Source organism: Sus scrofa, chromosome 4 (assembly GCF_000003025.6).
Source record: "Sus scrofa isolate TJ Tabasco breed Duroc chromosome 4, Sscrofa11.1, whole genome shotgun sequence".
NCBI lineage: Eukaryota > Metazoa > Chordata > Mammalia > Artiodactyla > Suidae > Sus > Sus scrofa.
The window spans coordinates 91,897,942-91,915,986 of NC_010446.5; the positions used below are offsets into that span (position 1 = coordinate 91,897,942).

Below are 18,045 nucleotides of genomic sequence, written 5' to 3' on the forward strand. Positions count from 1 at the left end.
CCTGCGTTGCCATGGCTGTTCTTAGGCCTGCAGCTCTGATTCACCTCCTAGCCTGAAACTTCCATGTGCTGCAGGTGAGGCCATAAAAATAAATAAAATTAAATTAAAATAAAAATACTATGTCTGCTTTACATAAGAGAACATTACAGCCCCTCAATGTCAAACAACTCATCCAAAGTCACAAGTTATACAAATAACTAGACTAGAAACTTTTATGACTTAAACAATTAGTGATACATTTGACCAAATGTGTGTGTGCTGTTGAAAAATATTTTAATTATAAAGTCTTAACAGAAAATCCAGTCTTCCCAATCATTTTCCGAATGGCCAGCTGCACATCTTTGTTCCTGAGGCTGTACACCATAGGGTTTAACAGGGGGGTGATGATGGTATAAGTCACTGTCACCAGCCTGTCTTTGCCTGTTGTATATTTGGCTGAGGGTCTCAGGTAGACAAAGGAAGCACAGCCATAATGGACGATGACCACAATGAGATGAGAGGCACAGGTCGAGAATGCTTTTTGCTTGCCTTCGGTTGATGGGATCTTCAGGATAGTAGAGACAATAAATCCATAAGAGATGCAGATGCAGGTCAAGGGCACAACAAGCACCAAGATGCCACAGATGAAGATGACCAGTTGATTAATGTAGGTTTCAGCAGAGGCTAGGTGGATGACTGGTGAAATATCACAAAAGTAATGGTTGACCTTGTTGGAACCACAGAAAGGGAGGCTAAAGACTAAAGTTGTGCCCACCAGAGATATTAGGAAACCATTAACAATACAAGTTGCAGCCAGTTGCCCACACACCCTCCAGCTCATGAGAATGGGGTAGTGCAGAGGTTGACAGATGGCAGCATAGCGATCATAACCCATCACTCCCAGAAGCAGACAATTGGTGACAGCAAAACCAAGGAAGAAGTACATCTGGGAAGCACAGCTCACAAAGGAGAGGGTCCTGAGTACAGAGAGCAGATTGACAAGCATCTTGGGCAGGATAACAATTGTGTAGAAGATCTCAGAAGTAGAAAGGACAGACAGAAAGAAGTACATGGGTGTGTGGAGGCTGTGATCCAAGCGGATGACTGAGATGATGGTGATGTTTCCACTCAGGATGATCAAATAGAGGCAGAGAAAGATGACAAAGAGGACCAGCTGCAGGTCCCCAAGGCTGGAGAAACCCAACAGGAAGAACTCAGTAACACAGGAGGAATTGGCCATGAAGAGTTGATCCCAGAGAATAAAGTCAATACAATTAAGTCCAGAGACCCTTGAAAGGAGAAATCAAGGAGATTTACCCTTCATAAAGTAGCTAGTCTGGTTTAAAAGAAAAACAACAGGCATGGGATAAAAATAAAAGGATTGTAATCTAACCAAGAATTATCCTAAATTATTGTTTACTCAGAGTGCTAATTTTGTGCCAATGTGTTTTTTTTTGTTTTGTTTTTCTTTTGTTTTGTTTTGTTTTGTTTTGTTTTTTGGCCATAGCCATGGCATGTGGAAGTTCCTGGACCTGCATCTCAGCAGCAGCAACACCTAATCCTTAACCCACTGCACCACATGGGAACTTCCTCTGCTGATGATTTTAGCAGCACATTTGGAAACAAGTGTTTACAACAAATGTAAAAACATTTGCTCAGAGAGACCCTATTTTTCAAGCCTCCTCCTTGCAGTCTTGTTAAAGTCTGTCTTCAGTTTTTGGTAATCTAATCCTCAAAAAACTTAACTACATTAATCTTATTTGTAAGTGGTCATAGTTTTATTCATATTACTAACACATTTTCTATAAGCAACAGCACCAGTATCTGAAAATCCACCTCCCATCTGCTCTTAATACTTTTCTCATCGAGGGCAATATCCATTGAAACATTTGGTGTTGCTTGTCCTTAAATAGAAGTCCTTTTCCTTGCTAATCATATTTCCCACTTCCATGCAGTCATTCACTGAAATTAATTTGGATTAGAACCACTGCTCCTGTCTTAGAACTAGTTTTATGATTTCTCTACAAACTTTTATAGGACACTAGGCTTGATTTCCATTTGCAGAAAATGCACAGCCAGTATAATTTAGTTTTGCTTCAGCATTCACTGCCTGCCCATTTGGTTATATGTCTTATCCTTGACATACCTGCCCTGGGAGACCAACAATCTATCATTCCCAGCTCTATATCTGAATTCCTGAGAAGAGAGGCTCAGATACTTTCCCTAGGGCCTCTGACACAGTTTTTATTGTTGGTACTAGATTATATATATTTTTTAATTAAAACATTCTTATCTTCTCCCACCTCACATCCAAATCAGTTCCATTACCTGGATTCTGTACCTCAACAAAGTGTTTCAAAAACTTCTTAGTCATCCAAGCTCTAAATTTCTGAGGATGTTTAAATACTTGATAAATCTCATCTACCAATTCATTTTATTCTGTAATACTTCTAGGATCCATTTTTTTCTTTTTGTCAGAAATTAGCTCTTACCTGGAGCATTATGATTGGACTTCCAGGACTCTATCTTGTCCCACTAAGACATCCTCCACAATAGAAGTAGAGCTTTCTTTTTGTAGGACAATCATATCCTATTGAAAAAACTAAATGACCCACGATTATCTATCAAGTTAAACCGCTGTATTCTCTGTTTCATACTTTTCCCAAATGACCTTTCCACTCATGACTGCCACTACATATTCCTTCATATGCACTTTAGCATTTAGAAATTTTGAACAACCATGTTCTTTTGTTTGTTTGTTTGTTTTGAAGACACAGTTTTTTTTATATAATTTTTTTTAATTTTCCCACTGTACAGCAAGGGGTCAGGTTATCCTTACATGTATACATTACAATTACATTTTTTTTCATACTACTTCCCATATCTTGAGAGTCCATGCTTCATGTTTGTTGTTGTTTTTGTTCTTTTCATTGTGGGACCTTCTTAAATTTCCAGTTAAAACAACACATACTCATTGACCCTTCCTACAACTTCCTAATCATGCTTTACAACTTTTTCTGAATTTCCTTAACATTCTCTAGACTTACCTGCTTTGCCACTAGTATTATGTTTGTCTCTGACTCCACAAATGGTAACTTACCAGAGACCAGAAACTGCATCATCACACATTCAACAGTGTCAAGTAGATACCAAGCACTTGAAAACTTGCCAAAAAATCCACAAATGATCAATAATCTCAATTTTTTGTCTAAATTATTTCAAACTCAAAAGTGGATGGCACTTGATTTCACGGATTTTCTAAATGTATTCCTTTGATGTTAATCTGGCATACAATATAAACTTTTTGCTTTAACACTTTGGAATGAGAAACTCTCAAACATTATTCTCTAAATGCAGACACAAAAGAGCTATTAAAAATTGTAAACATCTCATTTTCTTTTCTGATTGTCAAATGGTTTTCCCCATTATCTCACTAACCAAACTTTCCTTTTTTCTCCTTTTTTTAGGACCACACCTGCAGCATATGGAAGTTCCCAGGTTAGGCTGTAGCTGCCAGCCTATGCCACAGCCACAGCCACAGCAACGCCAGATCTAAGCTGCATCTCCAACCTACACCACAGCTCATGGCAACATGGATCCTTTAACTCACTGAGTGAGGCCAGGTATTGAACCTGCATCCTCATGAATATTAGTTGGAATCTTAACCCACTGAGCCACAATGGGAACCCTTAACCAAATTTTTTAATTTGTGCTATAAAATTGGGTTAGGGTTAGGGTTAGGGTTAGGGTTAGGGTTAGGGTTAATATAAATGTCAACTATAAATGTCATAAATTCATTGAATAATATATAAATAAATAAAATAAGCACTTTATTTTTGGTCATAAGGTCCTTTACAAATAATAAAATTTCTAAAGTTCTTTACTCCTTTGCTTAAACAAGGATTTAAGAAATTTTTGTAATATGACTAGAATCAAGAATTTTTTTTCTTGTCTTTTTTTGTCTTTTTGCCTTTTCTGGGGCCGCTCCCACGGCATGTGGAGATTCCCAGGCTAGGGGTCTAATCAGAGCTATAGCCTCCAGCCTAAGCCAGAGCCACAGCAACGTGGGATCCCAGCCGCGTCTGCAACCTACACCACAGCTCACGGCAAAGCCAGATCCTTTACCCACTGAGCAAGGCCAGGGATCGAACCCTCAACCTCATGGTTCCTAGTTGGATTTGTTAACCACTGCGCCACGACGGGAACTCCTAGAATCTAAAATTTTAAATCATATTTTGATATCTTCAAATTGCCTTATCTCCAAACTTTATAAATAGGGATTATTTGTTGAACACTTGACCAGAACAAAGACTCCTCTAGTATGCCTCCTAAAATATTGCCTCTACCTTTCCAATTTCCTGGTCTCCCTTCTTTCAATATTTTCTCTTTTATAGAATCAGACTCAGAAAGAACAGTGACTAGTTATCCAAAAAAGCTGACATTTCTGAAAGGAGAGAAAGGCCACATTACTCAGTGGCTATTCCGTGACCCTCCCCCACCAACCCCTGCCATACGTCACCTACTTTTTCACTCATCCTTAGAACACTCTGTGGGAAATAAAGTCTGAAAATAAATTTACCAGGGAAAACTTTGGATATATTTAACCTGCTCTAGGATGCTACATAGAATATTTGATCGTGAAAAATAGTGTCCTGAGCTTGGAAAGGAAGATACTACAGAGTTTAAAAAAATTTTTTTGAAAAAATTAAAAGGGGAAATTGAGTAATTAAACTGTCTTCAACAAGAGGAAAAAATAAATTTCATTATCTTGTTCAGTAACTCATTATCATCCATAGGGTAAAGACAATACCCTTAAGTTAGTTAAAAAGACAAATAATTCTCCCCCTCATCTGCATTTACAACCTTATCCTCTAAATCTTTATCACACAGAAATTGCATTGGAATATGCACAGTTTTCTACCTATGCCTTCATATTTCAAGATTTTGTGCTGAGAGAGAAAGTGAGAAAGAGAAATCTAGCCTTCAATTCCCCTTTACCTTCATCTGTGATTCACTTATTCTTTACATTTTTTAAGGTCATTGGTTATTAAATATCTTCTAATATGTCTAGGGAGAATTTTTTGTTTCTAGGATATTTGTGGCTTAGTATATTCAAAGCTTGTTCCATATAACTTCATCAAAATATTCAACATATTATATTCAAATTATTTTTTCCTGATCATCTCTTCAATAGACTAGACAGCCTCAAGGATAAAGACCACAACTTATTCCCTGTGTATCCCCAAAACATAGCCCAATATTTAAATAAATGGAATATATGGAATATAAGGGCTTGATGAATAAATAAATGAAATAGCCTGTTAATTTAATTAGTAATGATTTCAGTTAGTACTCTTTACAGGCAGCTTAAAGCCCTCGATATCATTATGTGTCTCCTAAGTAAAAACACTTTCTATGTTCTCCGTGTGGTCCGTATTCCATACAAAATTTTGTTTTCTTTTTAATACTGTATCCCCCATTAAAAAAAAAATAATCCTGTGGCCCTGCTTTTTCCTTGAGCATGGCCCTCATTTTTATCTTTACATTTTCTTCTATCCAGCTGCTCTTTTATCACTTGATCACATTTTCTTTTTCCACTGCTAATAGGTAGACGAAAACATCACTGGGTCAGGGAAAACCCAATAATTTTTAAATTTGATGTACAAATAAGTGACTGGATTATCACTGCTCTTCTCAATAAGGAAAGAGAAATCCCTAAATAAAAAGAAAAATTTCACATTCCTGAAAATCAGAGTTTAGTGCCCAGTGACTTGCGTGTATCTTCATTCTCAGACACATCCTGGAAAACGCTATAGTTTCTAGGTGAAATTTGCCAAAATTATCTTCCCTATCATAATGTCCCAAGGTTTTTCTTCCACTTCCTATGAACTCTCTGGACTAATATGAGAACATCTACACTGTTCCACTGAAAAATATCACCTGTGCCTTTATCCAGGGGCAGTTTCACTATTTCCTCAGTGATTGTCAGCAATGGCCTTTCCTTTTTACATTAGCCATGGCCTCAAAGCTTTGGTTGTTATTGAGATCTCTGTCTTCCTAGGGATCTAATTACCTTTGTTGTGCCCAATATTTGCCCACAATTTTGCCAATTAGTTAAGTAGAACTATGGTAATACACTATGAGAATTAGTTGGCCAAAGAGAAGGGCATTTCTAATACACCATAGGAATTAGTTGGTTTCCTCTTAAAAATTCTCTAGGTACTTATTAGAGAGGTGGAGATTTTCTGGGCTCTATTTGTAAAAATAGACCTAATAGACAACCTCCTTGAGTATCCCTACCTAAATTTTTACTCAGTTTACTCCATTTCACATTCTCATAACTTAAATCTAGAAGAGGGAAAAAAGATACAAAGAATAGAGAACAGAATATTAGAATGGCAGAGGCAGCATAAGTCTTCAGACATATGGGAAACTCATTTGTTCCCAGAATATAATATGAGCATGAATGATAGTTGGTCAACAAATAAAGAAAATTTGGGTTGTGGAGTAAAATGTGACAGCGCTGTGTTATAGGTTTTCTCTGAGACATATTCTTTAGTAGAACTTCCTCTTAATTTCATATTCATTGCAACTGCCAATAAGCCCAGACATGGGTTATAAGTGGGACAAATGCTAGACACGTATAGATATCTCTTTGATGAGCCCATGTGAACTGCCCTTGTGAGATGCTGCAGAGATGGAACAGTAGGAGAAAATTCCAAAGCATTTGGTAAGAACTTGATGAATAAGACTTTGTGGCTTCTCTCTCCTTCAGTTATGTCAGAGATTGAGACCATGGCTAGAGCCTCAGAAAATACTTTACTAAGAAGTTGATCCTTAGGCTTTATCTTTTCCTAAACATACAGAACATTAAATACAGCCACACATTTCTCATCTAGAAAGATGGTATATTGCCCATTTCCCTTGAACCTACAAAGGCTGAATAACTACTTTGACAAATAAATTGTAGCAAAAGTGATGCTAAAATGGCTACAAACTCTGGACCCTAGAGTCTGGAGCTTCCTAATTTGTGTCTTTTGGAACATACACTTTCATACACTAGCCACCATGTTTTAAGGAAGCCCAAGTACCACTTAGAGAATCCATGTGATAAGAACCCAAGGATCTTGGCCAATGATATCAGATAAGCACACAGCCAACAGTTAGCATGAACTAACCAGACATATAAGTGAACAATTTTGTGAATAGATACTTCAACCCTAGTTGAGCCATCCAAGCTGAACTCACAAAGTGCAGATATAAGCTGTCTCCATGGAACCAAGCTAAAAATTGCAGATTCTTTGCAAAATAAATGTATTTCTATTTTAACAGAAAAGTTCTGGGTAGTTTGCTATGCTACAATAAATAATTAGGACAGAATTTGGTATCTAAAGCCAGGATGCTGTTGTAATTAAAACTTTACAAATACGGCAATGAGTTGGAACTGGTGGTAAGAGACTTTGTAAAGACAAGGAATTTGTCACTGAATGGTGGAAGAGGCTTAAGGCAACTCTTCATAAGCATTTGAAAGATAAAGATGAAACTACTCTTACACTTCAGTAAAAAGGGGACATTTTTATGCTTTCTTGGAAAATTGGACATGTCATACATAGGAAAATATAAAAAACATTTAGTAAACTCATGGAACTTCCTTTGTGAAATTACTAGGAAGATTATTAAAAGTGCAAATCTGTAATAAAATATGAGAAGAAAAAAATGAACAGAAGAAGGTGCTGTTAAGTGTCTAAGACGATTTCAGAGGAACTGTAAAGAATCTGGAACTTATTGGGATTGAAAATAGAGCTGTTTCTCATCCAAACCCCAATATTTTCCAGCAAAAATTCTCAAAGTAATAAATGGCTTCAGGAAAAAATCTAATTTAGTGTTCTTCAGGAAACCATTGTCTCAAGGTAAAGACCTCAGGAATTTTGCTGTAAGACTCTTGGTTAGAACTCAGAATTAAAGTGTATGCCAAGTACAGTTTCTAAGTATACAAAGAGTACAAATGTTCTAAGTTAAACAATCGATATTTGTAAGACTCTTAAGGAAATTTTCATACATCATCCTCATAGGTAGCCTGCAATAAAGAAAAAAAAAATGGGTTTGACTTTAATGAAATTAACTTTACAAATCGATACATAAGAAACCCACAAAGTTTTTTAGAGGAATTGTATCAATTTGTGCTAAAAATAATACAGACAATAAAAATGTAATGAGAACGTAGGACCCCTAACCTTATTACATGGAATAATAAGACTGAGAAAACTACTTATCTGCAAATATTGGCCATGTCTTACAGATAACAAAGTATGATCGGAGAATTGGAAAAAGACTCCATAAGTTAGAACCAAGAGATACAGACAATCATTCAGACTTCCTGAACCTAAAGAAAGAAAGAGATCCAAGTAAATAGGAAACAGAGTATTCCAAACAAGATGAAGCCAAAGAGACCCCACAGCAAGACATATCATAATTCAAATGGCAAAATTAAAGAAAGAATTGTAAAGGCAGTAAGAGACAAACAGTCATGTAAAAAGAAACACCCAAGACACTGTCAGCTGACTTTCAACAGAAACACTGAAAGCCAGAAGTGAGTGGCATGATATAGTCAAAGTGTTGAAAGGAAAAAACACATAACCTAGGATACTCGATCTAGCAAGGCTATCAAACAAAAACTAAAAGAGTTCATCTATACTAAACTTACCTTAATGATGTGTTAAAAGTTCTTCTTTAATTGAAAAGGAAAATGCTACAAGAAATAAGAAATTATAGAAAAGGGGAAATGCCACTCTTAAAGGCAAATGCATAGTAAAGGCTGTGGATCAACAACTTAAATAGTACAAAAGTTAAAAGACAAAAATTGGGAGTTCCCGTCGTGGCTCAGTGGTTAATGAATCCGACTAGGAACCATGAGGTTGCGGGTTCAATCCCTGGCCTTGCTCAGTGGGTTAAGGATCTGGCATTGCCATGAGCTGTGGTGTAGGTTGAAGACACGGCTCAGATCCTGCGTTGTTGTGGCTGTGGTATAGGCCAGTGGCTACAGCTCCGATTCAGCCCCTGGCCAGGGAACCTTCATATGCTGTGGAAGCAACCCAAAAAATGGCAAAAAGACAAAAAAAAAAGACAAAAATTGTAAAATCAGCTATAATTAGTTAAGAGTTAGGCATAAAGATATAGAATATGACATCAAAAATACAAAACTTTAACCATCAGCAAACAGAAAAGAAAACATACTGAACTGAAGAAAATATTCGCTAATAATATGAATGATAAGGTGTTAATATCCAATATATATAAACAGCCCATACAACTTGACATTGAAAACACAAAGAACATTAAAAAATGGGCAGAAGAACTGAATAGACATTTTTTTCAAGGAGGATATGCAAATAGCCGACAGGCACATGAAAAGATACACAACATTGCTAATCATTAGGAAAATTCAAATCAAAATTACAATGAGATACCACCTCTCACCTGTCAGAATGGCTATGATCAAAAAGAACAAAATTAGCAAATGTTGCCTAGGATGTGCAGACATTAGAGCCCTCATACACTGCTGGTGAGAATGTAAATTGGTGGAGTCACTGTGGAAACAGTATGAAGGTTTCTCAAAAACCTAAAATAGAATTACCATAGGACTGAGAAATTCCACTCCAGGGCATATATATATGAAAGAAATAAAAGCATTAATTAGAAAAGGCACATGCACCCCAGTATTCACTGCGGAGCTATTTACAATAGCCAAGATATGGAAGCAATCATAGTTCTCATTGATAGATGAATGGATAAAGCAACTGTGCTATATATATAAGAAATGGAATATTTTATAGCCATAAAAAATTCCTTGTCTTTTCACATGCACCCACATGTTCATTGCAGCACTATTCACAAGAGCCAAGACATGGAAACAATCCAAATGTCCATCGACAGATGATTGGATTAGGAAGACTTGGTGTATATACACAATGGAATACTACTCAGCCATAAAAAAGAATGACATAATGCCATTTGCAGCAACATGGATGGAAATAGAGACTCTCATACTGAGTGAAATAAGTCAGAAAGAGAAAGACAAATACCATATGATATCACTTATAGCTGGAATTTAATATACAGCACAAATGAACCTTTCCACAGAAAAGAAAATCATGGACTTGAAGAACAGACGTATGGCTGCCCATAGGGAGAGGGAGGGAGTGGGAGGGATCAGGAGCTCAGGGTTAACCCATGCAAACTATTGCTCTCAGAATAGATTTACAATGAGATCCTGCTGTGTGGCATTGAGAACTATGTCTAGATACTTATATCGCAACACAACAATGGGAGGAAAAATTACATATACATGTATGTGTAACTTGGTCCCCATGCTGTACAGTGGGAAAAAATTAATAAAAATAAAAGTAAAATAGGAAAAAAACTGTAACTGCAATGTATACATCTAAGGATAACCTGACCCCCTTGCTGTACAGTGGGAAAATAAAAAAAAAATAAATAAAAATAAAAGTAAAATAAAAGGAGACATAAAAAAATTCCTTGTCTTTTACAGTAACATGGATAGACCTGTATCAAGAGAAATAAGACCAACAGAGAAAAACAAGTATGATATGATTTCATTTATATGTGGAATTTAAAAACAAAAACAAAAAACAAATAAACAGAATCACAGATACAGAGAAACAAGTGCTAGTTTCCAAAGGAGAAGGATATGGAAAAACAGACAAAATAGGTAAGGCTATTAAGAGGCACAAATTTCCAACTATAGAAAAATTAAGGCACAAGAATAGACTGTATGCATAAAGAATGTAGTAAATAACATTTAACAAATTTGTACAGTGATGGTTGGTAACTGGACTTATTTTGGTGATCATCTCCAAATGTATAAATACATTGAATCCATATGTTTTACACCTGAAACTAATACAATACTATATGTTGGGAGAGGGGAGGGAGTGGGATGGACTTGGAATTTGGGGTTAATAGATGCAAACTATTGCCTTTGTAGTGGATAAGCAATGGGATGCTGCTGTATAGCACTGGGAACTATGTCTGGTCACTTGTGATGGAGCATGATAATGTCAGAAAAAAGAGTGTATACATGTATGTGTGACTGGGTCACCTTGCTGTGCAGTAGAAAATTGATAGAACCTATAAATCAGCTATAATTGAAAGAATAAAAATCGTTATTAAAAATTAAGTAAATAAACAAATAAATATATTGTATGTTATTTACGACTCAAAAAAAAATAAGAAACTACTGTGGGACAAAGTCATGCACAGCAGGGCTTCCCCAAGTGTAATGTAGCAGCAGTGACCTTGGGAAGTACACAACGGAGCCTGTTTTATTTTAATTTTTACATTTATTTTAATTGCATTAGAAAATTTTTCAAACCATGGAATTAAAAGCTATCAATGCAAGGAATTAGCTAAAGTATGTTTAGAAGAAAATCAATTTGAACAAAAATATTAAATGAATGAAAATAAAATGAAAACAAATACAAAATAATATATAATAAGTCATTATTACAGATATGAAGAGTGAGGTTCAAATGCTATGCACTGCCCAAGGATATACATATTTCAGATTTTCAAACTTTCAGGTCCATGCTGTCAGAAATAGAAATTTGTGAGTCTCTTCCTTTACAGGAATATAAATGCATGGTTTATCGAGTGATTTTTTTAGCATAAGATTGAATTTATGCAGATTCCTTCATGCTTCCTCCTCACTCACTACATTTGTGAACACAGGCACTATTTGGTTAAATGAATGGAAAGATTTGGTTAAGGAGAACACAGCTATTTAACAGAACTAAGCTAAATCATTGGCATTGGAAAAAAATAGGAATTGAGGATATACTGGTTTTGACTCTGACCCTTCTCTTGGAGAAAAAATTTCAGATCTCAGAGTAATTTTGGTGAAAGAATAGGAGAAAAAACCCAAGGTCCATTCCATAGATGAGAGTCCTTGGACTGACATTCTGGCCATTGCAATGAAGCCTAAGCCAGCATCAGCAACTAAAACTGGCGCTAGGTTCACCATATAAAATGTCTGGAAAGCTGCTTGTAACCTCAAGCTTCCACCACATTTAGAGAACTATGTTTCAAGGGAGATCAAGAACAAGGGGGTCACAGCCTCACACGGTGGGAGGAAAACTACGCTAAGGATAATTCAAGATGGATTAATTCCAGCTATTCTGTTTACTGGAATTCTCACAGTGATTCAGAGGAGACAGGAAGAAACAGAAAACGGAGAAGGGATATGATTGAAAATATTCTAATCCATAAAATTTATGGGACTTAGTGGCTGGTTTAATTCATGGTGTGAGAAAAAAAAAAAAAAGCAGTGAAGGCACATTCAGGAATGTGGCTGCCTGAGTGGATGAGGTGACATTCACCACCCCAGGACATGAAGGTGGCTGACGCAAGCTTGGCAGCAGACAATGGAGGGGCGGCCAAGGCTATTCATAACACAAGCATCCCTTTCATTCTGAGCACTGTACCAGAAATAGATTCTACTGGGTTTTTTTTTTTTTTAATTGTATTGGAGTATAGCTGACTTAGAATGTTGTATTAGTTTCAGGTGTGTAATTAAGTGAATCATATACGTGTGTGTGTGTGTGTGTGTGTGTGTGTGTGTGTGTGTGTGTATCCATTATTTTTCCCCATATAGGTTATTACAAAGCACTGAGTATAGTCTGTGTTTAATATCAAATCTGTGTCTTCAGGGAATTCAAATTCATTGTAGGAAGAGATGAAAAAAACTTATGCTGACATTCTTTACTTGACTTCAACTCATCTAGCTCTTTCTTATTTCAGGGCTTTTGTACATGTTGCCCCTTAAGTCTGACAGGATCACCCCAAATAATCCCCATTACTTAATGACTTGTACATAGCCTTCAGACTATAGGTTACACATCCAGCTCTACATTTTTTGATGAAAATCAGATTTCTTTTAATATTTCCTCCCCTAGCACCTACATATATTTTTCCTTCAAATAATACAGTTCAACCTGTGGTAAATTATTTTTCCCTGAATTTATCTCTTTACTGAAATTGTCTCAAACCAGACCGTAGTTCTAGAGGGTAAAGACCACACATATTTGTTTATCATGGATTTCTAGTATGTAAAATAAGCAATGAATGAACATTTGTTAAAAAAAATGAAATGAATAATGAAAAATAGACTCTGATTTCTATAAGAACACAAAGATGTCGGAGCCTACTATCATGGCAAGTTGCAATAAGGAGACAAGGAAAGCTTTACAGAGGAAGGGAGAGTGCAGCTCAGACTTGAAACTGTAATTTAAATAGGAGAGAGGAGCTACTCCACAGAGAAAGGAGCACTTGAGAAAACAGCAGAATACGGAATGACACTTGAAGGACAAGCAAATAGTTGATTAGTATGAGTGCACAACTAGGCACATATGAAAAATGGATAATAAAAATTCTTAGAAATAGAAATGTCAGAGAGGTAGGCAGAGACTAGATGATGAATTCTTGCTAACAGAGATTTTTTTTTTCTTTTTGCCTTTTCTAGGGCAGCTCCCATGGCATATGGAGGTTCCCAGGCTAGGGGTCTAATCGGAGCTGTAGCCACCGGCCTACGCCAGGGCCACAGCAATGCAGGATCCGAACCATGTCTGCGACCTACACCACAGCTCACGGCAATGCCGGATCGTTAACCCACTGAGCAAGGCCAGAGATCGAACCCGCAACCTCATGGTTCCTAGTCAGATTCGTTAACACTGCGCCACGATGGGAACTCCAGCTAACAGAAGATTTTTGGGCTTTATTCTATAGGGCAATGTATTGACATGGTCATTGGGGAAGTTTGGCTCTATACTATTAATATTGACTCAATCCTTTTGCTTAGACAACTTGAGATACTTCAGCAGTTATGCAATGTTTAGTACCTTCCTGGAAGAGAATCAATAGGTATGATGTTCAGGGAAAGAACGTGGGGGCAAAGACAGGAGAGTATGAGAAGGACATGCATATATGTAGAAGGGAGTCTCCATAATGTGTTTCCAACCTCAAACCAGGGAAGGACCAAGCAATTTCCAGGAAAGGAAAAAAACATTTCAATATGTAGGTTGAGGGGGGTGGATCAGGGACCAAAAAGGGCCACCAATATTAACTGTAGGATGGAGGGTACCAAGATTGCCTTCTGTCTTCATGAAAGGAAGAATTGCTAAGAGGAAGGGTAAGAAAGGATAAACAGATTATTGTTTACTGATTCATGGAACCAGATAATGTTGCCTTAAAAGAATTAGACAGCTACTTTACCAGCATAATGAGTCTATTTAAGAATAGCAGAGAACTACAATTTGAGACAAGCATCCTACAGCAAAAATTATAGGCAAGTCTAAGAAACAAAAAGAAAAAAAGATTACTTTATAGAGAAAAGTAGAGAAGTTGGGAGGGTGGTTGTGAAAGAAATCCCAATGAAGGAAATTGATAGTTTTGGATAGTGCAGCATTTCTCACTGACAAGCATATTTCTGGGCAAAGAGAATTCTCCCCATTGAGGTCTGTTACTGATGTCTTTCTGTTGGGTGTTGTGATTGATGTCAAGCTGTAGTGTGTGAGTCCTCTTACTTCTGGGCTTCTGACTCCATTTTAAATAAGGTTTCCTTTACTCTGCTGTGAAACAGATGTCTCTACTGTTTCTAGTTGACATATTTGTTTTCAAATAATCAAACTTTACAGTCATGAAATATAATGAAATTTCTTCTAGAAAAGACTAATGATTTCCCACATCGCCATAGCCTCCTTAGAGTCATCACTAATAGCTGCAAGTCAAAATCTTAACCTCTCTGAACCTCATTTTTCTCCTTATACATAGAATATCCTTATGTGACAGTGTGTTCTACAATTAAGTAGAAAATTCATGAAAGCACACATACCAGATGGCACATAGAGGCATACAGTAAACTGAAGAGTTTTAAATTAGCTCTTTAATTAACAGGCTATGATGTCTGGACCATTGCTCTTCGAAGGGCTGATTTGAATTCCTTATTTCTCAGACTATAAATCATTGGATTCAACAGTGGAGTGAGGATGGTATAAGACACAGATATTAGGGTGTCTTGACTTGAAGAGTAATTGGATTTGGGCCTTAGGTAAATGAAAGAGGCACAACCATAATGAACAGTTACCACAATGAGATGGGAGGCACAGGTGGAGAAGGCCTTGTATCTTCCAACAGAGGATGGGATTTTTAGAATGGCAGAGATGATGAGGACATAAGAGACCAGGATAAGTAACAGTGGAATAACCAAGACAAACACACCAAGCACAAATATAACCAACTGATTGAGATGGGAGTGGTGAGATGCCAGCTTAAGGACAGGAGAGACATCACAGAAGAAGTGATGGAGCTGGTTGGAGGAATGAAATGGCAGGTGAAATATCATGGAGGTGGTGACCAATGATATTATGAAACCGCAGGCACAGGCAGCAGCCACTAGTCCCACACACACCCCATAACCCATGAGCACTGTGTAGCGCAGAGGGTTACAGATGGCCACGTAGCGATCATAGCCCATGGCTGCCAGCAGGAAGGAGTGAGAGCAGATGAGGAAGAGGAAGGAAAACATCTGGATGGCACAGCCCCGGAAGGAGATGGTCTTCTTCTGGGCCAGCAGGTCAACCAGCATCTTGGGTACAATGACAAAGGTGTAGCAAGTCTCAGAACAGGAGAGGACACCGAGGAAGAAGTACATGGGGGTATGAAGGGCTCTGTCCAGCACGATGGTGGAAATGATGATGGCTTTGGTGCCCAGAGTGAACAGGTAGACGAGCAGGAAGACAACAAAGAGCAGCTTTTGCAGCCCAGCCAGAGAGGAGAAGCCAAGGAAGACAAACTGTCTCACTGTGGTCTCATTGACCCACTCCATGTTTAATGCTTTTTAGGAGAAGCCAGAGACACAGACAGAGGCCAGGATCCAGGGTGGGAGAGAACTCAGCCCAAGGTCTACAGGTGGCAGGCATTTGCAGGTGTTTGGTGGAACTCATTCATTCCCTCCAAAATATATCTGCTAAAATACAAATTAATGCTATATATGAAACTGAATAACTGACAACCAATGAACAGACTTTTTTTCCAAGACTATGAACACATTATCTCTCTGGCCAAGAACTAAATATTTGTATAATGTGTTTCCTTTTTATCTTATTTATGAGTTATTGGAAACCAACTCTTCAAAATGAACAATGTGCTTAACTTCAGCTATTTTTACTTGATGAGAAAGGGGAATAAAAGAATGAATGACGTTCAGACATAACATGTAAACTTCAGTTTATTAGCCATAAAACAGGGAATTAGATGATTGCTGAGCAAAATGTGAAGGGATTTTTGTAGACAACTTATTATATGCTAAGATATGTGGTGAGAACATCATATACCTTCTACCAATTATTTATTACAACAATTTATGTCAATACTCAAAACAATAAGAAAAAACTTCATTGTTATTTCTAACAGACTGAATAATAGGTAGGAGACTAATTAGAAACACTTCTGTAGGTTCCAAACCTAGAGCACTGAGCAAGGATGGATCAGAAGATAACATTAGTTTAAATAAATATTCAGGAAAAGAAGAGTCATCAGGGTGGTTTTTAAAAAAGCAAAAAATAAATAGACTAATTAACTGTGGCATTTTGTACCACACTTAACTTTTCCCTTCTAGATGCCTCAGAAAGACTCAGAGAAATAGAGTTTAGCAAAAATGGCCAAGGACTTGTCACAGAGAGTGAGAGAGAAAGGAAGAAATGGGCACTTTTCCAGATTCCAACCCCTGACATAAATCACAGATTTTATACATTTTCTTTCTTGCTATGTCAATAAGATTGCCTTTGAACATTCTAGCTACTAAACATAGTTCACAAACTGCTAGAAAGGATTATTTCTAAAATCATTTTTAGACTTTAGACAATTTTTTATAGATGTGTTTCCCACTAACAAGACCTAAGAAGTAAGAAAGTATTCTCTGGATGCAAAACCATCTAACATAGATTGGTTGCATCCAGTCTTTGTGTATGTACTTTTCAGTACATTTATATACTTTTACATTATTTTTTGTGAAAGAACTATTTGCATCTGCTACCAGAATTTTTTTCAATTTTTCTTGTCAATAGCAAAGTTTACCTTTCTAGATTCTAAATAAAATGATTGGAAATTTTTGAAACTCATATCTATTACCAGGCTTTGGAGAAAATAATTGTGTCCTTTCTTAAATACTAGAAACTAGTTATAAATTTAGTATGTATAATTATTCTTTTTTTTGAAGTCAGTATTAGGATATTCGCACACACTGGTTTTAAAACTCTTTGATATTGGTAGGCATTTTCTTGAATGATAAGTGCAACTTTAAAGATAATTATAAAGATATTTCTGTTACATATAAATATAAGGGATGTACATACCATGTGTATTGCAACTATATACATATATATAAATTACATTTTTTCTATATCAAGAAGGGCAAACTAATGAGACAGTTCCCTAATAATGCCTTCCCCTGTACAAATGGAGGAAACACTAAAGGAAATCTAAATTTATGATCATTGGTTATCAATGCCTTTCCACTTTCCCAGGATTTTTCCTGACCTGCTTTCAACTAATTCACACGTAATTCCCACTGTACCCTAACTCTACTGTGTATGAATTGTAGAATAGAGTAGGCCACCAAAGCCAGAATTATCTGGTTCTGAAGGAGTGTCTGCAAAATAATAATAACAAAAGAACTGTTTGGATTATTTTTCTCTTAGACACATAAGGGCAGCTGATTTCAGTCAGGCAAATTTGTATATACTAGTTTATATTTTTATAATTTATATTTTTATATTTTATAATTTTTATATACTATTAATATAACCACACAGTCTATCCAAGTTGTCCTTTCTCATGGTGTATGAAGACTCAGTGGCACAGTTCATCTGAGAAGGCAGCCTTGATCTGCTCAAGAGCACATCAAAGATCACCACAGCCTATCATATCAGTACTATGATCAGGAAGACATAAGAACAGAATAATAAAAAATCCTCCAGCCATATATGCAAAGTC

The 18,045-nt window shown here is 36.7% G+C and overlaps 2 protein-coding genes across 2 annotated transcripts; both read right to left on the reverse strand.

Annotated features, from left to right (window-relative positions):
• On the reverse strand, nt 278-1,219 carry LOC100626599 (olfactory receptor 10R2). The gene has a single exon (XM_003355122.1). It carries the CDS (start codon nt 1,217-1,219, stop codon nt 278-280), a length of 942 nt encoding a protein of 313 aa, XP_003355170.1.
• On the reverse strand, nt 14,948-15,877 carry LOC100624085 (olfactory receptor 10K1-like). The gene has a single exon (XM_021090817.1). It carries the CDS (start codon nt 15,875-15,877, stop codon nt 14,948-14,950), a length of 930 nt encoding a protein of 309 aa, XP_020946476.1.

Excerpts from the sequence above, each read along its gene's own strand:
- LOC100624085 (XM_021090817.1), bottom strand. The coding sequence starts at position 15,877 with ATGGAGTGGGTCAATGAGACCACAGTGAGACAGTTTGTCTTCCTTGGC.
- LOC100626599 (XM_003355122.1), bottom strand. The coding sequence starts at position 1,219 with ATGGCCAATTCCTCCTGTGTTACTGAGTTCTTCCTGTTGGGTTTCTCC.